This window comes from Sorex fumeus, unplaced genomic scaffold (assembly GCF_029834395.1).
Source record: "Sorex fumeus unplaced genomic scaffold, SorFum_2.1 ptg000037l, whole genome shotgun sequence".
NCBI classification, from domain to species: domain Eukaryota; kingdom Metazoa; phylum Chordata; class Mammalia; order Eulipotyphla; family Soricidae; genus Sorex; species Sorex fumeus.
In genome coordinates this window covers 68,535,445-68,563,257 of record NW_026606094.1, presented here as the reverse complement: position 1 = coordinate 68,563,257, position 27,813 = coordinate 68,535,445, and the positions used below count along the sequence as shown (strand labels likewise).

The window sequence follows — 27,813 nt, the reverse complement described above, 5'->3', positions numbered from 1 at the left end:
TCAAGAACATCAGATTCTGTTTGCTGAAATGAATGCCAGGTCCTCCCTCTTTCCAATGAGCACTGTGGGCCTCCCCGCCCTTCTTTTCCCTATAGACTCTACTTGCTTCTTTTGGAAATTCCTTTCTACAGAAATATCCCAGCTCCAAGAGATCTTACATTTTGTAGGCATTATAGCTTTTTTTATGATAAATTTATCTGAGTACCCAGAAAAAAAAAAATCCTTCTGTTAGAACTGAAAATGCCTTGAAGACCTAATTCTGCACAGCTCCTTTTAGGGCAATGGAAATTTGTGTTTTGAGAGTGCCATTCTTTTGTATTATGTAAAGTGCTTTAATTTGCTGCATTTTTCATGTCTTACTGCAGTCAGTGCTGGGGAGGAATTATAGTTATCTTATTCAGAATAAATCAATCACAGTGGCTCCTGCCTGGGACAGAAGCTGCTTTCGGCTTTGCTGTTTCAGGGCCTGCCCTTCCTATGTTTTTTCATCATATTTAGTCTCTGAGAGGGACGTGATGGAAGATGATTTTTCCATTTACAAGCTGCGGTCCAACTAAAAGAAAAATGGAGGGGGCAAATGCCAAGCTTTTCACTTTCTGTGGCCATGACAAACAGGATTCTTCTCTGGGTTTTCAGCAGCATGCACTAATTTTCAAGGGAGCTTTTTCTTTTTCAAGACTCTCAGAGTTAGCCAAGATTTGTGATTGAAAAGTGTTAAAATAAGAACAAGGGCTGGAGCGATAGTACAGTGGGTAGGGCATTTGCCTTTCATGCAGCTGACCTGGGTTCGATCCCCCAGCATCCCATATGGTCCCCTGAAACTTAACAACAGTGGTCCCTGAGCACAGAGCCAGGGGATGGCCCAAAACAAAATAAATCCCACAGAAAACAAAAATGAGAATATATGTCAATAAGACATCCTAAATAACGGTCATGTTGTATTTTGTGGCAATGGGTCAAAGTAGTGATTTTCAGCTGTCTGTCAATAGACTCAGGCCAATCCACAGAAATTTCTTGTCCATAAAAATCTTACTGCCCTTTAGCTAACAGTGGTTTTGAATTGATGATCTGTTGGTGTAAAAAGGTTGAAAGTCAGTGGGTTATGGTGCAGCTTCATTAACAAACATAAGAACAAGTGATCAGTGCATGGTCTTACATGGAAAGGGAAGAAAATGGGGCCTGAATATGACTTTGGGATAAAGTGTACACCATGTGTGTGTGTGGTGGGGGGGGGTTAGGTTCAGATTCAGATTATGACATTACTTGCAGCTGTATTGTGGTAAGTTATTGATATCAGTGGCCTTTAACCACCAGCCCACAGACCCATGCCAGTCTACAGGTGTAGAAAAAATTTTAATTAAATTTTTTAAAATTTAGTTTTTAATAAAAATTTTAAAAATTAAAAAAAAAACCACTGATATATCAACTTGGTTATAATTGCCCATCCATGGACTAGTATGCAAAGCAGGTACTAGGCCTCAGGTATAAAATGGTTGAACGACACTGATTTGAATGTCTCCATGCCTCCATCTTTTCATCTGTGAAATGGGAATGCAGCACTGCCTTCCTCATAGAGTTTTCAGGATGCGAAGGAAAAATGAGTATATCTCATAGCATGGTATTAGTACATAGCAGATCCTCAGGTGATTTTTATAATTTCTGTTAATAAAATTTATACATAATATATTCTGAGTATTGTTTTGGCCATTTCCCCACTTTTTAGCCTTACAATAAATATTTTTATTTGGCTTTTTGGGTCGCACCTGGTGATGCTCAGGAGTTCCTCCTGGTTCTGCACTGAGGAGTTACTCCTATTGGTACTTTGGGGATCATATGGAATGCTGGGGATTGAACCCAGTCAGCCACGTGCAAGGCAAACGCCCTACCTATTGCAGTTACTATTGCTCCACCCCCCCTTTACAATAATTCTTTCTTTAAAATTATTTTTATTAGTGAAACACCATGTGGTACAGTTGTAAACTTACAATGTGTACCCATCCCTCCGCCAGTGCCCATTCTCCACCTCCAGTGCTCCCAATATCCCTCCCACCCCCCACTACCACCCCCATTCCACCCCACCCCTGTGGGGCCTTCCCTTTTGTTTTCTCTCTCCTTTTAGGTGCTGTGGTTTGCAAACGAGGCATTGAGTGGCAATCATGTTCAGTCTATAGTCTACTTTTAGCATGCATCTCCCATCCTGGGAGGATCCTCCCAACACCCTTTACTTGCTTCTCCCTTCTCTATCTGAGCTGCCTTTTCCCTTAGCATGTGCGGCTGGCCTCCAAGCCATGGAGTGAACCTCCTGGTACTTATCTCGGCTATTCTTGGGTGTTAGTCTCCTATTTTGTTACTTTATATTCCCCAGATGAATGTAATCTTTCTATGTCTGTCCCTCTCTTTCTGACTCATTTCACTTAGCATGATGCTTTCCATGTAGTACCACTTGTATGTAAATTTCATGACTTCATCTTTTCTAAGAAGCTTTTGTATTTCTGCTTTCTCTATTGAAAATTGAGATTCAAATGCATTAATTTGTATCAGATTGTTCCAGTAGTAAAAGAGGACATTGTGAACTTCTGAAATGTGCACTTTATTTGCCTTTTAAATAATTTCTTCGTAAAAGTACTATATGAAAGTCAAAAGACGGGCTGGGAGCTAGTACAGTGGGTAGGGTGTTTGCCTTGCATGCAGCCAAGGCGGGTTTGATCTCTGGCATTTCATATGGTACCCCAATATGGAGGGACCATATGGCACCATCACGTAATAATTCCTGAGCATCACTGGGTGTGGCCCAATCCCCTCCCCCTCACAAAGTCAAAAGATATATTATCTTTTGATATGGGATTAATTTCTGCTTTAATTTCATTATAATTAATTTTATATTAATATTGTTCAGTGAGGTGTATCTTTTGTAGCTTGAAAGGCAAATGAGATTTGAAGATTCAGTATTCTAATTAATTCATATTAAAAGACTGATAAGAACACCCAAGTCATTTATCAATGAAAGCCTTAGAAGTTAATGGCTGTAGGTCACCGGCTCTCAAAGTATGGTCCTCCAACCAGCAGCATGGCCTGTAAACTTGCTAGAAATGCACATTCCTGTCCTCTCATCTTCCACTGCATCTGCAACTCTAGTCTGGATTTTAGCAAGCCTTCCAGTTGATGCTGGGGCCTGTGAAAGTCCAAGAATCAGTCATCTAAGTAAACAGCATATCCTGGTGATGTGCTGGGGATATTGATGTAGCTCACATTATCTGGTCCATACTGGAAGTTACATATCTCAGAGGGAGCTTGTGGGAATAATAGAAAAAAATTACAAGTGGGGCTGTTGTTTGATAATTGTCCCATAAATATTAAATATTCAATACTGTATGTGCGATCCCTTCCGTTCCTTGGATTTAGGGCTTCTAAGCAGGTGGTAGCTATTACTTTCAGGCACAGTCAATTGAGCACAAACAACCAAAGGACTAAGAGTAACTCTCTCCTTACCCTTGGCTGCCCCTTACTGGGACAGAGACGGGGTCAGGATGGTTGGGTTTATTTTCTTTTAGCAACAAGGAATCTACACCTCAGAGGAAAGGACACTAACAATGTGGAAAGGGAAGAAAAGCAGTACACAATCATCACTGCATCCCTTTCTTTCTTCAGATACAGTTTAAATGTGGAAGTAGCTTATTTTAAAAAGTGAGTGAGTTGGGAGGATATCGGAAATAAAGAGGGAAACTGCTGCTATGCCCAGATCTAATTGTGAAAGAAACTAAACAAAAGCAGATCTCATCAGCATTCATCATAGCCAGGGAGGATAAAGAAGGACACTTAGCCAGATATATTTGACCAGATTTCAGGAATGCAGATTTCAGAAAGTTCACAGAAATAATAGATGCAAATGTACAGATTTGAAGACAAACATGTATCTTAAAATACCATTTAATTTCAAATCACCCCAGTGAAGAAAACAGAGGAGAGGAACTAAATTATATATCAGTGTCCCAGTGCTAGAATCCATCCAGTAACTGTAATTTATAAAGGAATGCAGTAGCAACCATTGAAATGGTCAGATACCCAACAAAAGTACTAAAGTAGATGAAATTTGTAAATTATGCTAAACATGCCAAATGTCTGCAATTGATGTTTTCTGTTTCAGTAATTCAAAGAAAACAATTCCACTTCTGATTCATCGTCCATTTCTGTTAGTAATTGTTGTCTGACTGGTAAGATTAACAAGAAGTACTACAAGCCCAGACTGGACATAGAGAAACTCTACTAGCATTCCCAGTTAACCCAAAATCCACTTAGCTTTGATTCAGTACATATCCAAGGGAAATGTTTTTAGTTTCAGTCCTTTTGTTAGGTTGTGATGACATATATATGTCTTGGGGGAGTTCATACTCAGAGCGAAAGGTAAGCAGATGTTGACAGTTCTCTGTGAGAGGAATGAGAATGAAGGCCTGAACCAAGGTTTCAGCGTCCAAAGGCAAAAGTAGCTAGTGGTCTGGAGAAATTTTGAAAAAACACCCTCAATCAGGGGAGATTTGTACCATATCTCAAATGTGAGTAGGAATAAAGTTTTGCTTCTGGTTCAGGTAAGACTAACATGGCTCTAACCACATAGGAGCAGAGCTATGTTAGATGACTCTTAGGAGTGGAGCAATTAACTTGCAAACTCTTCAGCATTGAAAGTTCTGAGTAGCAGTATCGTAATTAAAGTCTGTAGGCAATTCATTGTAAATTTTCATTTTTTCTTTGAAGGGGGAGAAGGGTTGGATTATTTGGATTCTACATAACCATAAGTTGTAATGTAGAATCTAAAATCCTGGCACTCAGGGATTTCTTTGCTCCTGACACTTAAGCTCAGAGATCACTCCTGGCATGGTTCAAGGGACCATATGAGGTAGGGAGATCCAACTCCAACTGGCCTCATGCAAGGCCTTCTCACTGTAGTATCTCTCCAGACTTGTAGAGGATTTATTGGTGAGTGGTTTTCTGAGACACCTCTGTGTGAGGGTGAGTAAGGCAGGATTGGGCACGAGAGGCTGACCCATAGTGCACTGTTCTGTGGTCACGGTTGAACTCCCTGGCTGGGAACTCTGGGACTGGGAAGGCTCTTCAAGGTGTGCCAAGTAGAGGCAAAGGGGCCTGTCTTCCTCACATCTGCTAATCATTGACCCCAGGCTGTCCTTTGGGAGGGGTGTAATCTTGAGTGAGGCAATTCACTGCAGCCCAAAGCAATTCCTAATGAGGGACCAGCTGCGAGCCAGCAATTGGAGCATGGTTGCCCTGGTTCTGAAGAGGTCATTGGCATGGAGTACCACCTTACCCATTTGAGGTGGGTTCTGCAAATTCTGGCCATCTTGGCTTCTTTGAAGTAGACTCCAGAGAAGCTACAGAACAGGTATCAGAATCTTTTATAGTATTTGAAAGATGAAATAACGACTCTTAGTTTAAGGAAATGGCATACAAACAACTGGACTTTAGCCAGGCATGTGGCCGTAATTCTCCAGAAATTTTCATATAAAGGCCATTGAGTAACTGACTATATAACCTTGCTCGAGGGATAGAGTTAACTGATTTTGTGAATATCCTCAGGGTTTAATTCTCAATACTGTCACACCATCAAACTCATCAATGCCTTGAATGAAGATTTGCTCTCAAAAGAATAGAATTAGGAGCAAGCTGAATGGACTATGGTTTGACAGCACATTTGTTCCAGAACTTGAGTTGCACAAGTATGAGAAAGGAAAGCCAAGGCTTCAGCACAAATGAGGAAAGCACAGAGGGGTTTGGTCAATAGCTCAGAATGAGCCAGCAGTATAATATAGTTCTATTCTGAGATTGTGTGCTTTGGGAATATAAAATAATTACCAGTGTTCTGGGTTAGCAGCAAAAATAATAATAATAATAATTCCATGTTGTATACCAACAGTATTTGGATATTTAAGTAAAATTATCCTGGAAAGTACAGGATGGTGATTCTTAAACTTTCTGATCTCAAGAGCCCTTTACAAGAATCTTAAAAATTATGGAAAACCCCAGAAAACTGTTTTTATGTGGGTTATGGCTCTCAACTAGAAATTAAAACAAAAAAAATTTAAACATGTTTGTTTATTAATGAATAAAAATTGCAATGATAAACCTATTTCATTTTAACATAATTAGCTTATTTTTAAAAAATAGCATCTGTTTCTCGAAACGTTAGGGAGAAGAGGTGCATGGTTTATATTTTTAGGAGTTCTTGAATGTATATGTTTAATGGAAAACATTTCTAATCAGATCTGCGTCAGTATTACCTCTTTTGTACTGTGTTGTTTTTAAGTTGGGTTAGCATTTGAAGAAAATCTAGTTTCATACAGATATGTAGTAGGACAAAAGAGATTTTATATATAGTCCTTGCAGAGATTTTTCTTTGATAATATAGCACTGTAGCACTGATGTCCCATTGTTCATCCATTTGCTCGAGCGGGCACCAGTAACATCTCCATTGTGAGACTTGTTACTGTTTTTGGCATATCGAATGTGTCACAAGGAGCTTTCCAGGCTCTGCCATGTGGGTGGGATACTCTCGGTAGCTTGCTGGGCTCTCTGAGAGGAACAGAGGAATCGAACCCGGGTCGGCCATGTACAAGGCAAACGCCCTACCCATTGTGCTGTTGCTCCAGTCCGTTTGATATCATACCCAAATTTAATTAGTGTTTTATTTAAGGTATTTGTAATGTAGAACCCAAAAATCTTAATAATGAACTTTTCGTACTCTGTTACATCCAAATATTTGTGTCTGGGGGACTGGAGTTCTAGTACAGCTGTCAGGGCATTTGCCTTGGCACATGGTTTATCCACGTTTCATCCCCGACCCCCCGTATCCCCTGAGCAGCGTCAGGAGTGATCCCTGAGCACAGAGCCAGGAGTAAGCCCTGAGTAGCGCTGGGTTGGCCTCAAAACTGAAAAATAAAATAGTGTAAAATAAACTAAAATTCAGGAGTTTATCTTCATACTTTTAATGAATCATTTGCCCATGCATTTTTTCCCCCCACATCTTGAACCTGGACAGTTGAAAACTTCTGGTTCGCTGCAATATGCAAAAACTTCCTAATATTGACATAATTAAACTTTTAAAAAATAACATTTACCTGCGCTGGAGACATAACTCTGAGCTCCAAACTGAGCTTGGCATGATGGCTGCCCAGACTTGAATACCGCCTGGTCCCTCAGGACTGCTGGGAGCATTGAGTTTTGGGTGGAAAGTACCCTTGAGCATCACTGAATGTTTAAATGCCAGAATGCCGTCTGGCTCACAGTGTAGAATGAAATATGATATGATATTCCACTTGCTCCAAAACTGGAGTTGCAAGAGTATGAAGAATCCATAGGTACCAAAAATCTAACTTCTGGGGCCCAGGGATGTGGCTTAGTGGCAAAGAGCCTGCTGTGGCAGTAGGAGGCCTCCTGCTTGAACCCTGGCACCCCATTTCACCAAGTACAATTCCCCATCCCGCTGTTGTAATCCCTAGTACCACAGCCAAATGTGCAAGCCGGGCAACCAAGTGCACGAGACCCCTGGACACTGCAGCCACAAAGGGAAGGGAAGGAGGGAAATGCTCCCTTTTTTGAAAGCTCTGGTTTTATCATTGACAGTAAACATCACTATTCATTGAAATAGCAAGCTCGCTTTGTTCAGGTCTGAGAAAGCGTCTGCCAGCCCCTCCAGTCTAAGTAACCTTAGATTGTCATTTTTTCAAGTAAACAGGGTGTTCCCCGCTCAGGGGCTGCTTCAATGTGTCCCTCTGTCTCAGGGGCATCTGGAGATGCAGCAGCAGGATTTCATGCAGTCTTTAGGTTTTGCCAGACAGAATATTAAAAAGACATGTGCTTGAGATTGGTTCTATAGGAAAATAATAATTTTACCGCTTTGTCAAGACCACTAGGTGAAACTGCCTTGTCTGTCTTAATTGCTCGTTCAAGGCAGTGAGGAATAAGGTGACAGTTGGATGCCACTGCGCTGATTTATGTCCAGGCATCAGCAGTTTACCCATCACCGCTCTCCTGCCTCAGTGCAAATGTTAGCGCAATGAAAAAGCAGAAAGCAAATGTCTGTATTTTATTATGAAAACACTTTGACCTCATAGATCTCCTGCCACCTTCCTCCCCCTCCCCTCCCCCTCCATACACACACAGTATGCAAAGCAGTGCTGGTGCCAATAGAAGCAATAAGCTGAATGGGTAATGCTTCCTCTGATGGACCCCTGTTTTCTCTTTCTTGGATACTTGAGAACAAGTGAAGTTGCACTGTGGCCAGTGAAGAAGAGCATATGAGCAGAGTCAAGTGGGTAACATGAACTGGGCATCTGTTTCTCTGCGATTCTCTTTGGGGATAGTGCACAGTATAGACCCTGCTATCATTGCTCTGCTGTAATTAAATGATTGTAACACCACCTGGCTTATCACTGGAGACTCAGGGTTACTCCTGCTCTACACTCAGGAATTTCTCCTGGCAGTGCTTGGGGGACCATCTGTGGGGATCGAACCCAGGTGAGCGGCCTGCAAGCAAGCACCCTAACCCTCGTACTATAGCTCCAGCTCCTGGGTGGTATTTTTTTTTTTAGTAGTGAGACACCAAGAGGTACAGTTGTGGACTTACAAATTTTTGTGCTTGGGTTTCAATTATACAATAATCAGATACCCATCCCTCCACCAGTGCCCATTTCCCGCCACCACAGATCCCCGTATCCCTCCCACCCCCCCAACCCCCCCCCCCCCCATCCCACCCTGCCTCTGTGGCAGGGCATTCCCTTTTGTTCTCTCTCTCCTTTTGGGTGTTGATATGCAGAAGAGACATTGAGTGGCAATCATGGTTGGTCTATAGTCTACTTTCAGCATGCTTCTACCATCTTCTGGGAGGATCCTCCCAACAGGGTGGTATTTTTTACAGGACAAAATTTTAATATGTCAAAGCCTAGGTCAAAATGAAATAGTTCTGCATTTTTAAATGGGATTCAAACAGTATCTAAAGAAATACATAGACATTTGGACAAAGGGATAATGGAATATAAGTATACTTGGAGTGTTCTTGTTAAAAATAAGATTGAAGGAAAAATAGGAACTGAATAAAGGTAAGCTTGAACAATGTACCTCAACCTTTTTACAACTACAGACTGACTTCTGCCCTGCATGCAAGCCCATGGACCAGCAATTATAAAACCACTGGGAGACCCATGGTTCAGCGTTTGTATACCTGTGGACCAGAACTGGCCTGTAGCTTGGTTGGAGAAGACCACTGGCCTAGAGAAGGCTTTTGGATAGTTCATGGATGAGTGATGTTTTGTTGTTTGCGTTGGCTTATTTCTATTTTCTGACTTCCAGCAAGGAATAGATGCCACTTTTATGACAATTTAAAAATGAAATTTGTTTTCATTCGTATTATTTTTGGTTTTTGAACCATACCCGCAGGGCTCACTTCTGCTTTATGCTCAGGGATCACTCCTGCTAGCTCTTGGGGAACCATATGGGTTCTGGGATTGAACCTGGGATGGCTATGTGCAAGGCAATCACCCTACCCACTGTATTATATCTCCAGCCCACATTTAAATTTTTTTTTTTAAAGAAAGAACATATATATAGCAAACTGTAATTGTAACAGAAATCCAAGGCAGGTAAAGGCTGCTGTAATAATGTAATTTGGACCTTCTGGGTTAAAATGAATTTTCAACTTGCAGAATTTACTATTAATTTCAATTACAGAGCAAGAATTTGGACCTTATAGAAGAGTTAGGGAAAAAATATGTACTCTTGCAGGCAACAAGTAGCCACATCTCATTGTTTTTTATGCTTAATATTTCTTAGAAGTGGGGTTATTTTCTGCCTCATAGCTTCTGTGCAGTAGAATATGGCCTGTTCATAGTTAACCTGTGTGCTCCCTTTGCCTGCCCTGGTTGCCGATCAGCAATCCAGGCTACTTCCATGCAGAGTACAGTACAATAGTAGATGACTTTTGCAGAGACAACTGCAGTGCGTGCTGCGTAGAAGGCCACTGAGGGAGAACAGAACAGAGTGCAAGGTGCTTGGCCTTGGACCAGGCCCTCCACATTCCCTGTCCACTTCCCTTCCAGTGAAATGAGGAAGTCGAACTAGATTGTATCTAAGGCTTCTTTTCCTTCTCAGATTTCCCCTTGACAACTGACGGAACTTGACGTTTCCCCCCAACAACCCAACCATGTTAGCTAGTTTAAATGTCTGTGAAAAAGAATTATTTTTGCATTTTCAAGTGTGTGTATAAATGAATATTTATTTATGGTTTTGGGAACATACCAGGCTGTGTTCAGGGTTTACTTTTGACTCTGTGCTCAAAGATCACTCCTGACAGGCCCATGGGAACACATGTGGTGCTGAATCAAACTCAGATCAGGAGTGTGCAAGGCCTTCCCTGCTGTACTATCTCTCTTACCTGCTGTACTATATCTCTGACCCCATATAAATGAATATTTTAATATCATAATGTAGAAATTTTTCATAACCAAGTGCCTTTGCTTTTTTCTATAACAACCTTTTTATACCAAACTATAAGAATACAATCTCAAGGTTGAAAATTAGATTATATTATTGAACAATTATTGCTTATTTTGTTGCCTTTTATATCATATTAACCTTCTTGGTTGCTAAATTAATAAGTGGTTACAAATACCTAGCTCCTATGGTAATGAGCTTGATACTGCATGCTAATTTGTGCATTTTTCCCCTGAATAATTTGATTATCTCTTTGGCCTCTCCAAATCCTGTTCAGAGTGCTATAGGTAGACATTATTACCTCTATACAGATGGCTCTGAGAATTGGAATTAATGTCAAGGTCACATGAGTCACTAGAACTTTAACCCTAGGCTCCAGTTTGCCTGATTTCCAAGAGCATAAACTTAATTCTAAATATGCACTCAGTCATCTTTATCTTTATATATTTTTTAAAATACTAAAGGCACATAGGTCTATCTCTATAAAAAAAAAATGCATCTTTTGGGGCCTGGAGCGATAGCAAAGCAGTTAGGGCTCTTGCCTTGTACGTGGCGGACCTGGGTTCTATTCCCAGCATCCCATATGGTCCCCCAAGCACTGCCAGGAGTAATTCCTGAGTGCAGAATCAGGAGTAACCCCTGAACATCGCTGAGTGTGACCAAAAAAAAAGAGAAAATAAATAAAAATAAAAATACATCTTTTGTGCTGTAAAATATTTGTCAGTTTGCTATACAGATAAAAATTATTTAGATACACCATATTTTCGATTACAGTAATCCAGAATAGAGAGACCATTAAAGAGTTTGCTCTTATTGCTAAGTGTTTATTAGACCATCTCTCCACATATTCTCAGGAATATAGCTATAGCAGCAACTATTTTTATTGTAGCTCTGATAGGAGTACAGTGTGTTTATCAAATTACCCCAGTCAGATCTGATGACCGAACACACTTGGGTGGTTGCCTAACTTGTTTTCACTGTGGGATCAAGATTTTCAGTGCCTTTCTGGAAAAGTCCCGAGTGCCCGAGAACAGAAGACTGGTTAAAGAAACTTTGGTACATCTACACAATGGAGTACTATGTAGCTGTTAGAAAAGATGAAGTCATGAAATTTACATACAAGTGGTACTACATGGAAAGCATCATGCTAAGTGAAATGAGTCAGAAAGAGAGGGACAGACATCGAAAGATTGGATTCATCTGGGGAATATAAAGTAACAAAATAGGAGACTAACATCCAAGAATAGTCGAGATAAGTACCAGGAGGTTCACTCCATGGCTTGAAGGCCAGCCGCACATGCTAGGGGAAAGGGTAACTCAGACAGAGAAGGGAACACCAAGTAAAGGGTGTTGGGAGGATCCTCCCAGGATGGGAGATGCATGCTGAAAGTAGACTATAGACCGAACATGATTGCCACTCAATGCCTCTCTTGCAAACCTCAGCAACTAAAGGGAGAGAGAACAAAAGGGAATGCCCTGTCACAGAGGTGGGATAGGATGGGGGGATGGGAGGGGTAGGAGGGGTGGGAGGGTTACTGGGATCATTGGGAATGGAGAATGGGCACTGGTGGAGGGATGGGTACTCAATCATTGTATAACTGAAACCCACACACAAAAACTTGTAAAGAACTGTACCTCATGGTGTTTCACAAATAAATAAATAAATAAAAGATTTTTAGTACTTCAACTGAAATGTATCCCTTTTCATAAATAAAATTAGAAATATTTCTTAGTAAAATATGTAATCCAAAAAAGAGCTTGCTTAATTGATCATGATTTTAGCACTGTAGCACTGTCCTCCCATTGTTCATCGATTTACTCAAGCGGGCCCAGTAATGTCTCCAGGCTTTGCCATGCAGGCAAGATACTCTCAGTAGCTTTCTGGGCTCTCCGAGAGGGGCAGAGGAATCGAACTCGGGTCGGCCAGGTCAGCTGCTTGCAAGGCAAACGTCCTACCTGCTGTGCTATTGCTCCAGCCCAGGTCATAATTTTAATTTTTTAAATTTTATTTTGGGGCCACTTAGCACTTATTCCTGGCATTGTGCTCAGGGATTACTCCTAGAGGTAATCAGGGGACCACCTGGTGCAGGGGATCTAATTGGGGTTGATCACATGTAAGGGAAGCACCTTCCTTACCTACTGAACTCTTTCTTTGCCCCTGTGATAATTCTGAATTCCCTGACGCTTGACTCTGCTCTTCAGTGTATCCAACAACTTTGTAACAATGCCTATGTGTGCGTGAGCGTGTGTGCATGTGCATGTGCGTGTACGCATGAAAACTTAAAATTGTATTTATCTTTCTTTCATGCTCTGCAGCCAGGTTGCACTTCGCAGAGGTGACTTGGTTCCTTGTTATATCTGTTCATTCCATTTTCTCTGATTGGGGGACATCTTACTTGTTGTACCCTGGGCCTTGAGCCTTTGTGCCAGCCAGCCTGCTGCTCAGAAATGCAAGTAAACTCCTTTCAGAACTTCATGTATAGGAAGACTCACATTTGCATATTTCTTTTTAAGTGAACATTTTAAACATTGATATTTAAATGATAAATGCTGTTTGATTGAGAAGTAATTTACTTTCAGTTATAAGCTGCATTTGATTTGTTTTGTTGTTTGTTTTGGGGTCACACCCAGCAGTCCTGGGGATTATTCCTGTCTCTCTACTCCATGATCACTCCTGGCAGCGTTCTGGGGACCATAATTGGTGTCAGAGATCCAGCTCAGGTTAGCTGCATGTGAGGCAAGAGCCTACGTGCTATACTATCGCTCCAGCCCTGGAGCTGCATTTGGAACCTTTACAAAATACCAAGTACTCTGTGATGACTTTAGGGGCAGTTACTTACTGTGCTGGAGGATAGAGGCGGGGAAGGAGAGTTGGGAGAATTAGCAAGGAGATGTGTTTTCAGCATTCCAGTCTGAGGTTCTCTTTCTGCATCATCATGGGCAGGTACATTGAACCTAAGACATACTTTAAATGCAGTATCATGAATAGTATAGAACCTAACAATTTGTATGAATAGATTTTCAAAGCCCACAGCCTCTCAGTAGCCAAATGAAAGTCAGGAAACAGTCCATCTGCAGATGGGAGATTTTAATGAAAATAGATGATGCAGTAAGTACTATGGCTTTGGGTTGTGGTTTTGGCAGTACAGACCTAAAGTCCCAGCTCTTATTCTTTCTTACTGGATGTTTGAATGTGGATGAGTTATTTAGGTGCTATAGTTTCATAAAATAATGATAAAAGTACTACCTTATGGGCTGGAGCAATAGCACAGCAGGTAGGGCGTTTGCCTTGCACACGGCTGACCCGGGTTTGATTCCTCTGTCCCTCTCGGAAAACCCAGCCAGCTACCAAGAGTATCCCGCTCACACGGCAGAGCCTGGCAAGCTCCCTGTGGCGATATGCCAAAAATAGTAACAACACATCTCACAATGGAGACGATCCTGGTACCTGCTCCAGCAAATCGATGAATAATGGGAGGACAGAACTACAGAGCTACTACCTTACAGATTGGTTACATAATTGATGCAAATATATACTCATGAACATTTAATAAACTTTTGAGACAAATGCATACTCTTACATTGGCAAATAAAATCTGAGCAAATACAAATTGAAACCCAGAATTTTGTGTTTTATGGAATTCCGCAGGGCTTTTTTTCCTCAGGTGTTTTCTGAGAGAGGAAATCATTGTGAAAGGTCACCCGTTCTTCACCTCCTAAAGATGTGATAAACCAATCCTCCACCTGATGCACCTATCATATCCTCTTATAGTGCTAAAGAAAAAAATATGTATTTTTAGCTTTTTCCAAGGAATGTCAACTAAGTGTATCATTTGCTTGTTCCTTTTTTTTTTAGTTATATTTATGCTTTTAAAATAACAGTAAGCTAAAAGTGCCATTTTGTGAAAACTGAATGGTTAGACAGATCTGTGACCCATATTAGGGTAATAATCCATCTGTCGTAGAACTGGATCAATTAGTAGAATTGGTTAATCCAGAAGAAAATAAAAATATCTTGACTGTTTCTGTAGTGTGTGCTTGGATGGTGGAGACCCTAGAAAGACTTGAGGGAGACTCATTTTCCTGCCATTCTTCCTCTCAGCACATTTCAGAAAGAAAGCTACTTATTTACTGAAAGGACAAGTGAGATTGAATTTCAAGCTTTGGGGTTTCTGTGTGGCCTGATTTCTCCTGAAAGTTTTGTATTTTGACAGTTTAATGTTAACAGCTTGCAATGATGATCAGAACAATTCTAGTATTAATGGTTTCGTTTGGTAAATGCATAACTGTGTTTGAGTTATCTTCTGCAATTAGTTCATTTTACTGTTATTTTCATCTTGTCTGATCAAAAAATCTCCTGATGATTCTTCTGACAATGTGTGATTGGAATAATAACTTCACATGTTGAAGAGTTTTGTGCTGCAGCTGAGAGGCATGTAAATACAAGCTGCTTATTTGCAAGAAGCTTCCAGATTTGCAATATGATTGCTATGGAAACCACATAATGAAAACCTTATAACCATCTGTGTTGTTTGATGGATTTTACTGCATAGCTGAGCTGTTTTTGTTTACTGTTATTAAAATGTTGAATAGAATATATTAACTCACAAATGTTGACTATTTGAGGTATTAATTAGTATTATATAATGACATTGTACCTTACCATCAAAATAAGATAGGTTTAATAATAAGACTTTTAAAAAAACATGTGAATGTATACATTTCCAATATATTTTAAAGATGATTATTGCCTAGGATTTTGGTTACTTTATATTTTTCTGGGTGGTATAAAAAGGTTTGTTCTACTACAAAACAGTAGAATTTATTTTCATAATTTTTTAATCCATTAGTTCACTCTCTTTTTGTGAACATGTCCCTAGTACCTGATTCTATTCAAGAATTATTTTGAGATTTTTGCTTATAAGATTTAAAAAACAGAGCAAATTTTATTTTGTTGTATTGTTAGCCCAAGATAATATCAGTTGAGTGTAGTTGAGGAATAAATGATGTATGAAATGCTTCAAGCTTTGACCTAAAAATATCAGTACAAGGTTTGAAACAGGGCATTCTTTTACTGAGCAACCCATTCTTTAAAGTGCTTTTAAAAAATAAAAACATGTTGGACATGAGTATCAATTTTTCTACTTCACAGTAAATATTAATACTTTTTTTTTGCTTTTTGGGTCACACCAGCAAAGCTCAGTGATTACTACTCCTGCTTGGGCACTCAGAAATTACCCCTGGTGGTGCTCAGGGAATCATACGGGATGCTGGGAATAGAACCTGGGCCAGCCTCGTGCAAGGCAAACACCCTACTGACTGCATACTGTTGCTCTGGCCCCATTAATACTTAAGTATATATTTTTGATACTCTGCTAATTTAAAATACTTGCACATAGTACAGTCACTTAAATTTTAGTAAAATAAGAATAAATTCATAGAAGTAAATTCTTCCAGATCCATCATCAACTTTACCAAGAACATAGTTTTAACATTTTATTATGAAAAATTCATTTTTACGGTCAATATCAGTATGATTAAGTTAAATTTTAGTATCTTTTTAAAGTCGAGAGTCCTGCTTCTGCTTTCATGTGGCTTTTGATTAGATCAGGTACCCTTAGTTCTTTCACTAATTTATTTATTTATTTTTATTGGCTGGAGCAATAGCACAGCAGTAGGGCGTTTGCCTTGCACGCAGCCAACATGGCCGACCCGAGTTCGATTCCTCCGCCCCTCTCGGAGAGCCCGGCAAGCTACCGAGAGTATCTCACCCGCACGGCAGAGCCTGGCAAGCCACCCGTGATGTATTCGATATGCCAAACACAGTAACAACAAAATCTCCAATAGAGACGTTACTGGGTCCGCTCGAGCAAATCAATGAACAACGGGAGGGCCTTTACCTTTACCTTTACCTTATTTTTATTGGATAACTGTAAGATACAGTTATAGAGTTGTTCGTAATTGGATTTCATTCATACAGTGTTCCATCACCTGTGTATTTCCCGCCACCAATATCCCCAGTTTCCCTCACACCCCCAGCCTGTCTCTATGGCAGGCACTTTCCTTCTTTCTCTTGTTCTCTCTCTCTCTCTCTCTCTCTCTCTCTCTCTCTCTCTCTCTCTCTCTCTTTCTCTTGGGGCCTTGTGGTTTGCAATACAGGTACTGAAAAGTAATCAGGTTTATCCCTTTATCAACTTTCAGCACTCAGTTCTTGTCCAGAATGATCATTTTCAACTATCATGGTCATAGTGGTCCCTTCTCTATCCTAGCTGCCCTCTTCCCACCACCACTTGTGACAAGCTTCCCACTGTGGACCATTTCTACTGTCCTCAGGTATTAGTCTCATACTATTTTTTTTTGTATCCCCCAAATGAGTCCAATAATTCTTTGTCCATCCCTCTCCCTCTGACTCATTTCACTCATCTATTTAAACGCAGATTTCTTGAATTCATTTCTCTTGTAGTATTCCCCAATGTAGATGTACCATAGTTTCTTTCTTTATTCAATCATCTCTCCTCAGGCGCTCCAGTTGTTTCCAGATTCTACCTATTGTGAATAGTGCTGCAGTGAACACTGAAGTGCAGATGGCGCCCCCAGGGTATATATATATTGCTGGGTCTTATGGAAGCTCAATTTTTAGCTTTTTGAGGAATACCCATACTGTTTTTCAAAAAGGCTGGACCAGTCGGCATTCCCACCAACAGTGAAGGAGAGTCCCTTTCTCGCCACATCCAGGCCAGCACTGATTGCTCTTGTCTTTTTGATGTGTGCCAGTCTCTGTGGTGTGAGATGATGCATCATTGTTGTCTTTTACTAACTAGTCTTCTACTAATTTTTAACCAAATAATTCACTGCTGTTTTACTAATTTACTCCTTACTATTATATTTGTAATCAAGTTGGAAGCAATGTATAAAAACTATAAAAAGTAAGGAAAACTTTCTCTGAAAAGAAACTAGTTGTAAAACAAATAATTTGGATTACATAACTGTATATCCTGAAAAACCTTTAAAATTTACATGAAAACACCCTGTTAATCCAGTCACACACCTTGAGGTTTGGCATAGGTGAGATAAGTGTTGTTGAAAAGACAGGATTTAGTATTAGATATTTATTATATTTTCAAGGTGTTAATTACTGCTTCATAGAACCATATTAAATTGCGATGTAGTTCAACTGAGCATTTATGAAGCACCAAATACTTCCAGTTCTTCCTTATCTCTAAGTGTTTTATTTGAATTTAGTTGTAAAAGTTCAAGACACTCCCTAGCTTGATGTAAATGCCAATTTTGTTAATATCTGCTTCAGAATTTTTATGGCATTTCTAAATTCACATCTTCAGCCCCGACCTCCTTTGTACCAACTTTTTAGTTGCTCCTCAGTATTGATATCTTTAGTGTAGTGCCAACTTGTTAGTTGCCCCTGGGTATTTGCTTCAAGTTACCCCAGGAGTACAGGAAGTATCTTGTTAACAGAAAGTAGCCCCTTCAGCAAATAAATACCTCATCTAAACTCCTTTTAGCAGTGACATTTCCATTTGTCCTTTTCACTTGATCACTTGACTTCCTGTTACTCATTGATTTGCTCGAGCGGGCACCAGTAACATCTCCATTCGTCCCTGTCACGTGCTAGTGTAGCCCAATGGTGTCTGCTCGCTCCAGGAACATGAAGAGCCTCAAACCGATCGTTCAGGGTCTTGATGAAGAAGTCTGACCATCTTGTAGGTGGGTGGCCATGCAATCTTTTGAATGCAGTCAGTAATGGCTCTAGTCCAGCAGTTGTCTCCAAATCGCATTATGTGTCCAGCCCATCTGATTTTCGATGCCTTGGCAAATGAGACAGCATCCCTGATTCTTGATCGTCGACAGAGGTTGGAACTTTTCTCTCACTTGAGTGAAGGGTGATACTCCAAGCATAGCTCTTTTGATTTCTCTTTGGGAGACCCCAATAGCGTTCTCATCCTGTTTTCATAGGGCCCAGATCTCTGAGGCATATGTTAATGCAGGGAGAACAGTGGAATTGAAGAGCCGGAGGTTCTTTGTCCTTTAGCTATTTCTTCTATGCTCTTGAAGGCATTCCAAGCCATTCTCTTCCTCCTGTGCAACAGGTACCAGGTCATTCATTATGTTGACTTCTTGACCTAGGTACACATAACTTGCATTCGGAGATGTTTGTTCCATTGAGAGCAAATGGATCGTCAGGAATGAGACCGTTTCTCATAAACATTGTCTTCGTGAGATTCAGCTGTAGTCCAACCTTTCCACATTCACGGTCGAAGTTGGCCAGCATTTGTGCCTCTTGGCTAATGTTTGATATTATTAGAATGATGTCATCAGTGAAGCAGAGGTTGTGTAGTTGCTGACCATCTATCTTCACTCCCATTCCTTCCCATTCCATTTGTCCTTTTATGTAGCTCAAAATCCTGTATCATCCTTGACTGCCCCCTTCATTCCCACGTATACAGGCACCAGGTTTATCAGAACCACATCCCTTCCATTTCCTCTGCCCTTTCAGTTCAGGGCTTGCTCTTGGAGTCCAGTCACAGGGCTCACTCCCTGCATACCTTTCTTTCATCTCAGACCTATAGCAAGCACTGACACAGCTGCTAGCATCATTCCTCTTCCCTTCTGCTGTGAGTACCATGTACTTGAGCCAAAAGGAATGTGAACTGTGCTTGTTTCTTTTGTTCATCTGTCTAGGAATAGTCTCCTCCTGGTCTCCCCTCATTCCAGTTCTCTCCAGATGTCAGCTTCAAAGCATTCTCTAGTTGGGTGGTTTCGCCTCTATACCCCTGTTGTACCTTGTTCTTCACATGTCAAGTTTATGCCCTTTATCCAGTTTTCCTTTAGATCCTGCTTTCTCTAGAGATTGAACCTGTGGCTCCAGCATGCAAAGCAAATGCTCCAGCTCTTTCAGCCGCCTCCTATTCCTAGGTCTTGTCTTCATCTTCCTCCAGGCTATCTGCTTCCCTGCTATCCTTGCCTCCCAGGTAGAACTTCTGTTGCAGGTAGTTAATACTCAGTCAAGATTTATGATGGACTTATTCAATACTCATAATGATATTTGCATATTTTTCTTTAAGGTTTTTGGATTTCTCTTGAGTATTAGTCTTTTACTGAACCCAGTCTTTCTTTGCCTTGCCGTGTTGGTCCTATGACCCCCCTTTAAATATTTCTAAATTTTACATAAAACCTTGACATTACATCATGTCAATATGACATAAAAAATAATCTCACAAAGGTATCTTTGTGGAAAAGAATCAAATAGCCTGTTGACTGTGTCTAAAACTCTTCTCATTTAGTCATAGTATATGTCTTCCTAATACCTTGGGGAAAATATGAAATGGGAGAATGTGAATATGATAGAGTTAAAGCCCTGAAAATCAAGAACATGCACTTTATCATCATAACCCTAAGTTTGAATAGCAGACATTACAAGTTTATTCACCTTTTCTACTCTCAAATTACTCATCTGTAAAATGGAAGATTTAACAATTATTTATCTATGAAATCTTAGCATTATTTTTCTATGAAATCTTAGCATCCACTATAGTGCATGACATTTTTTAGGTCCTTAATATAATTTGTGTGTGTGGGGGGGGGTTCCTTGAAGATTGAGAATCCTTATAATATCCTTTTATAATAATCAACTTCATGAGAAACTATAAACTGTCTAATACTCATTTAAAAGATTATTTTATTACTAAATATTTTTGTTTGCTGTAGTAATGTATTAAGGACCATGGTTTTATTTGTCATGCATTTGTCACAGTATAATATGTCTATGTATGATTATATACAACTGGGTGTCATTTTTCTAAATGTTAGAGCTTTTCTTGATTTAACATGGTTCCAGATGAGATTCCAAAAGTATTGAAAACACAATATGAGAATGTCCTTACCCTTCTTCAATTTTATCAAGCCAAAAAGCAGGGCAATGCCTTGGAAATAACTGGAGGTTAGGTTTAGATTATTTTGGGAAAGGAATGCAAACTTAAGAGTATCAGTCTCACTCTTTGAAAAGAACTTTGTATGTCTTAAGAATTTAACTTTTGCTCTTTAAAATGGGATGAGTCCCACCGTGTGATCCCTCCTGAAACCCATCAGTGTCCTGTGATGCTGTTTCTTTGCAGAGGAGGAAGAGGACAGCGCCCCAGTAAATGTGCAGAGACAGCAGAAGATGAGCCTGGACAGTGGGCCCCAGCCTGCAGGTAAGGCAGCGCACGGCCTCCTGGGAGAGCCGCTTTGGGTTTTGTTTTTCTTTTTTTTCATGTTCTTACTGTTCTAAGGACATTTACACAGCTCCCCCAAGTTGACTTCTTAGGTCTGGATATCTTATGGCTGATAAGCTGCTTAGCCCCATTTAGGATGCATGAAAACCACTTGAGAAGGATTTATAAAGTAAGCCAATTTATACAAGGTATTCCTTCCTGAATTACTTTGTAATGACTCAATTAGCTTTCATTTCTGCACAAAGGAGATTTAGTTGCATAAATTAGCTTATCATCATTGAGGAAGTGTCACTGCTAAAGGACAGTTTATAGATACAACATGCAGTTGCTGTCAAACCTATAAGAATGTAATATAGACATCTGTGTATACTTTGTGCTTGAGTAGAACAGACTTCTGCCATTCAGAGACTAACAGGGGACAACAAGTTGCCCAGGGGACTGGCAATGTAGACGTCTCTGAAAAGGTCAACTTGACACAGGCTCTGACAATCGACCCACAGCTCTGTCTTCTTTGATAAAAATCAGATAAACTTAAGACCGCTAATTGATCTGCAGCCTGTTTAAATGTTGGCCATGCATATCTTCATTGCATATGATTAACACAGAAAGCAAATGAATTGGGGAAGAAATGCCAGAGTCCAGTGACAGCAGCTTAAAAATTGGAAAAGGACACTGGTGGCCTTGAAGGCAAAGGAAGGATATTCCCCTTATCCATTTCCACTTGGCACATGGCCCCAAGTACTAATTATGACAGTGGCTAGAAAAATAACTACACGTGCTCTGTACAAAATCACATGATAAAGGCAGCCCCCCACCCCTTTTTTTCCTGGTTGTTATTTCCAAATAGCAGGAGATAAACCATATCTGTAGTGCAAGCATAAGGTTAGTTTTGATAAACCAGCAATTCTTTTACGCGGAAAGAAGAGGAGGCCTGCCTGCTTATCAGAAGTTAACACCTCCTCACAACCACATGTCAGCTGGGGCAAGGTCTCCCCTATCATCCCGTGTCCTGCAAAGAGCTATAGCCGGCAAGGGGGAAGGGGGTCACCTTCCTCTCTTCGCCGTGTCCATCCATCACTCTTTCAAGCTGTCAGGGGTGGGGTAGCCCGAAGTGTGTGTTCAGGAAGTAGCTTTCCAGAGTCCTTCCTACTGTGACATGTGGAAAGGAAACAGGACTCTGATTTCCGGCCCTGGGCAGGAAGGCAGAAGCAGGTTGCTGCAAAAGGTCTAGTTTTGCTTCTTCCAGAAAGGAAGTGAAAGCCAAGTCTCACTCGATGATAGCCCGCTGGCTTTGTAAAACAGCAGCTCTGAACCCCGAGGCTGAGTAGAGTCTTGAGGACCATGTTTGATAGTAATTGAAGTGTATGTGCTTTGTTTGGTGTCATAAAGTTTCTGCCCCCAGCATGTCATTTTTCCTTTCCCTTTTTTATTTGCTCTTTTTCTTTTTCATTCTAGTGCAGGTGGAAAAGCCTGGCACATAGATAATTCTTTGCACAAATATAAATATTTTGGCTTAAAGCAATTATGTTTTTCAAAACCCTTTTAAGGTCTCCTCAATGTTTGCATTTGAGGAAAGGGGGGATGTTTTTCCTCAAAGGAATGCAATAAGTAGATCTAGCTTTTCATGCAATAGCTATAAAGCCCTGCAATAATTCTTATCTTTGGTGACATGAAATCCTTTTCAAGCAACAGTTTTAATGCTTTGCATAGAGGTGACCTCTGCTCTCCCTGGGCTGTCAGAGATGTAACACTAGAAGTTTCTTTGCTGCGCCAGGCAGCGAGTTGACAAGGGTATTACTATCTTGCTGAGCATCACATGACGTGAACTTCTAACCTTACTCAAGAATGTTATATATTTTTCACATTGACTGATTTTACTTTAAAAAAAAACTCAAGACTATTGTGTAGATAAGCACCAGCAAAATTAACTTTGTATTTCAAGCTCTTTCAAGCTTAAGCTTAGAGATTTTTGCATGTATCTGCTGTGGTAATAACCATTGCACCACATGTTTTTGAACACAGTAGAATATTCTCACCTTTCTAAAATAGTGTGCAAATCTGTGTTGCTTCCCAGGGAGCGCTTCTCCATGACCTTATTGTTATTGTGCACTTTATCCATATCATCATACTTTTTAAAAGTTTGTTTTTGCAAAAAGTATCTCAAATGTTTAGTTTATGTTTCATAACAACTCACTCATCTTTACCCAACTGATCTGTATATCTTAGAAAGCAAGAACAAGTACATTGTTTAAATCCTTTGCAAGCTAGCTAACTTGGGTCTTCCCCCCTCCACCCCTTACCTTCTTTTAACCATTCTTGCTCCTCAGGATAAGAAATGTAATGTGATTTGGGCGGAGGGAAGTGAGAAACAGATCATGATATGATGGAGCCGGGAAATTAATCCATACAGTAAAGACAACTGAACAGACCTCATTAGTATTCAGGATATATGATTATCTGTGGCTTATCTATCCCTTTTTTGTTTTTCATAACTTACCTCATATGGATAATTTTTTAGTATCTAGGTTCTTTTCGTGACTCGGCTGTGCTTTTGAAGCGATATTCATGCTTAATTATTCTGTGCATGTCCAGCCACACTTGACATTTCATAAAGTAAACCAGAGGAAACCTGCTACTGTCTAAGGAACAAGATGAGTCCTAATTTGGGGGTCCAGGTTTTGTACTAAGAATTTAAGCATGTTCTTCTTGAGGAGATTAAGGTTAATCAGCACTGATCACAGGTTTTCTCCCTGGTCGTGATTCTTTTCCTTAAGGAAAAAATTAAAAGTGATGCATGCTGAAAGAGAGACAGTCAGTTGTATGACCATGTAGCTGGATGACATCAACCACTTATTCTTTAGTGGAGAGCTCACTTATGGGATGCAGAAATGAGGTTGGTCTTTGGGTAACATCATCATCAAAATTATAGAAAGCACAGTTGAAAATGTATCCTTCCCCCCAGTATTGCCAGATCGCTAGCTTGGCTGCCTCTGCAGCGGTGAGGTTTAATGAAATGCTCAGGATGCACGTCTGGGGAGGGATGCATCTTGCACACGGTGGGGGTCTCCTCTCCCCGCTCATGTGCGCCTGTGACTCCCATTAGCGTTAATGGGAGTTTCATCAAGCGCATCCAGGAGAAGAGAGACCCCAAAGTGATAAGGATTATGTGCTAGAAATCACCATCTACTTTTCTCTTCCTTCCTTCGCCCCTTCCCACCCTCGACCCCTTGGGAAGATCTGTGGAATGGAAAACTGTTTGTGAGAGAATAGGAAAAAAGGAAGGAGCAGCCTGGACAGCTTGGGGAACTACTGGGAGGCTTTAGCGGAGCCAAAACGCCTCTCGTTTTTAGCACAGGTTTTGTTTCTTCCACCTTTGGGGTCTGGCCTGTGGCAGAGCAGCGCCCGGAGGAGATGGGAGAACGGAAGGAGCTGTTGGGATCCCCTTACCTCCGGCCGATGTTGGGGGCGGCCTTGCATGCCCAATGATGTCATCCTCTCCGCGCTCTGATTCCCTGACTTTTAAACTGACACTGACGGACTGCGCAGGGCGCAACATTTGACCCATTTAGCAGTTGATTTAATCTGACTAGAATGTTTCAACTTCTAAATCTCTATTTGTCTAAATAAGTGGTTTTTAAAGGAAATCAGTCACTTTATTATTAAGTAATTTTTTTCTTCAAAAAAATAAATAAATAAAATTGACAAAGTTCGGCATGATCTGCCCAGCCGGAGTGCCCTCTAGTGTCCATTGATAGAATTTACTTAATATCTGCTGGGAGAAAGGGCGGGGGGGGGGGGGGGGGGGGGGGGGGGGGGACGGACAGCAGAGAGAATGTAATGAAGGGTGGCCACAAGCATTGTTAGTTCTTGGTTGCATTCCCAGGCTTGGATACATCCCTGCTGGTCTCAGTGATGAGCACTCAAATGCTAGAGTGGAGAAATCAATAAGGTGTCTGTTTCTCTCTGTCCCCTCCCTCCCTCTTCCCTCTCCTTTCCCTCCAGTCATTCCCCTCCGCCTCCCTCTTTTTCTCAATTTTTAGGAACCAAGAAAGAAAACATATGCCATGGGAAGCTTTTGCGACGTGGTGTATCCCTTGTCTTTGTTCATTAAGGTATAGCTGAAAAGGAATGTCTTCCTTCCTCACTATACAGACCACTTATCATCCCAGTGTTCTTTTTTTTTTTGTCTTTAAAAAAAGTTTTGGATATTACAGAGAATTATAAAAATTTCTAATAAGTTTAGCACTTTGTACAGCTCACAAACCCTGCGTAATAAGACAAAAGCCCGAATGACATGCTAATGTGACTGGCTGTAAGAGGCTTGCCAGGGAGCCCTGCTGTTTGAGAGCCATATAACAAAACTAAGATGACAACCCTGATCCCGGATGTGTCTCGCAGTTATCCCTTCAGAATTCAGAGCTGACATTCCAATGATGGAAGTTGTCAGCACGTATATGTTCTGCCTGGTTAGTGAATACACGGACATCTTATTGATATTACTTGCATTCTTTTTGTGTTAACTCATCAAAATTCAATTATCCTGAAATTAAAAACAGGAAGCAGTTCTCAGTGTAACAAAAGCATCCAGTGTATTTAACTCTCTGCTGTGTTTCAGGAGACCCACATTGTATAAGTGACAAAGCATTTATTACCCCGTTTATTGTGGTATTACAGAGCAGAGAGTGCTAAATAATCAATCAGTTAATGGTCTGTATGGCAGTTTGAGCACATCACATCCATTGTGCTTATGCTGCTAGAAGGATGAGCTGATAACTCCAGTGTATGCTGCATGTTTATTCAGAGCCTAATGTCCTAAACTGGGGTTGACAGAAATCTTGAAAAATGCAGCTTCAGCATTGGCAATTTCAAAGTTGCTCAAATATTTTAGAAGTGACTTTGAAAGGCCTTGAGTTCAAACCCTCCCCCACAAAAAAAATATCTGGAATGATCCACTCTCACATTTCCATCTTAACTTCTTCTTTTATCCAGCTGTAGGCTTACACACACACACACACACACACACACACACACACACACAGAATAGTACTTCCTAGTTTGGGTCATATTTGTAACTTAACACCTATCACTGTTATTTTTATGACATGTCCCACATTTGGTGCAGTCATTTCACAGAGTGTTTATAGCATCTCACAGATATTGCTCATTGTGTGCACAGTGGACTCATCTTTTTAAGGAGTGCTGGAAATGGACTGAGGTACTTTATAGAAAGTAAGTGGGAAGTAACTTTAAGGTGCCAGTTTAATGAGAACACATTGCAAAGTGCAGGTTTTTAGATGAAACAACGAAGGGAAAAACGAAAAAAAAAAAGACATTCAAAATCAGATCTTTTTGAAAATGGTTTTTAATTAGATGATACTCAGAAGTAGGATTCTTGTGTGGTTGTAATAATCTTATTTGCTTCAGTGCAGAATTGTTTTAGACCATTTTATTCTAACTTATACTGGTTCAATTTCAAATGAGAACTCATTACAGGAAAGCTCTAATTCATGATTTCTATTTTTTTTCTTCTTCCTAGGAGATAAAAGCACTGATTATGCAAATTTTTACCAGGGATTGTGGGACTGCACAGGATCATTCTCTGATGAGTTATCATTTAAACGTGGTGATGTGATTTACATTCTTAGCAAGGTAAGAAGATACCTCCAAGATGACGGCAATAAAGAGAATACAAAGCCAGATTTTTAAGCATTAACATTACGGAAAAAATTCCAATTGGAATTCTTCTAGATCCCTGTTAACAATTGGTGGTTTACAACAATTAATTATTTTGTCAAGTAAAATATAATCAAGTTTTAAACACAATCAGATAACAGGATTCAACTTAACAGAGTGTTTACCTATCACTTCAGCCCTTGGCGCATATCCACCCTCTGCCCTCTCCAGAAACAATATACGTATGTGAAAGTTAACATTGTAAGGTATTAGGTTCGTTAGTGTGTTTGCCCTTCCTCTTCCTTCTTATTCTTCTGTGTGCTTATTCTGATTTTGTCTGCCATTCACTGCTGGAAACTCTGTGTTTATAGAACAAGTTTTTCATCTTTATGTAAATACATTGGGTGTTCCGACAATTTAAAACTCATGCATTTCTATTCAGACAGGTTTGGATCATTTTTCAAAAAAAATTTTAAGATAATTGTATTTATAAACATATAATGGCAGATTCATATTTCTACAGGAAAAAAATCATGGGCTTAGGCACTGAATGACCCAAAATCTTTCTCTCGTCAGACACAGAAGCCAGAAGTTTTTATTCTTCTGATGATGTCTGCTTGAGCTCTCTTGACTTTAATACTTTTAACATTCCCAGTTGTAACAAGGAAACTTAAGGAAAAAAATCTCCTCTCCCTCCCCTTTATGAGGCTGTTTCAGAAGCAAATGATGTATAGAAGTTAAATATAAGCAGGGAGATGGTGTGGAAATTTTAAGTCTAGACGTTTAATCTCTTGATGAAAGAAATATTTTGGACTTTTTACAATGATAATGTTTTCAGTTAGATACAGAAAACGTTTTAGTTACAGAAAAGAGTTTGGAAATAAGGCTACTTAGTGCATTTTAACACTAGCAGGCTGGGACATAAAATCCTAACACAGAAAAATCCTACAGACATTTGCATGAGGAGTTTCAGGGAACATTTCTCTATCCTTGGTTCTACAGATAAGGGAAATTGAGTCAAGAAAGTGCAAGGCCAGTACTTGCCCAGAATCCTGATGCCTTCCCGGCAGTGCCCTCTGTTTGTTTATCTCCTAGGAAGTATCTGTCTTCTTTCCTTCTCCCTCCCCCTCTGCCTCTTTTCTGTTTGTTTTGAAGTCATAATAAAGTGCCTTTCATGTGTCTGGGTCCATTCTGGTTACCAGGAATCCAAAAGAAATAAGAAATATAAACCCTTGCAAATTATCAGGGGGAAAATACTCAGTCAGTACTGCCAACTTGTGATTATTACCAGTTGAGATACTCAGAGCTGAAATAGTCCCATTTCTCTCAGTTCTGCTCATTACTATAGGCTTTGTCCTTGCATTTTTTAAAGAAAAATTCTTCCAATCCTTGGAGCCTATAGACAGCTACATCGTAA

General features: G+C 40.2%; 1 protein-coding gene across 2 annotated transcripts in view; it reads left to right on the top strand.

Annotated features, from left to right (window-relative positions):
• Positions 1 to 27,813, top strand: part of SKAP2 (src kinase associated phosphoprotein 2) — a 195,362-nt gene that overhangs the window by 152,957 nt on the left and 14,592 nt on the right. For both annotated transcript variants that reach the window (XM_056118529.1, XM_056118530.1), the window contains exons 10-11: positions 20,625 to 20,702; positions 26,260 to 26,372. In XM_056118529.1, coding sequence (XP_055974504.1) covers positions 20,625 to 20,702; positions 26,260 to 26,372 — 191 coding nt within the window. The remainder of the gene's footprint in view (positions 1 to 20,624; positions 20,703 to 26,259; positions 26,373 to 27,813) is intronic.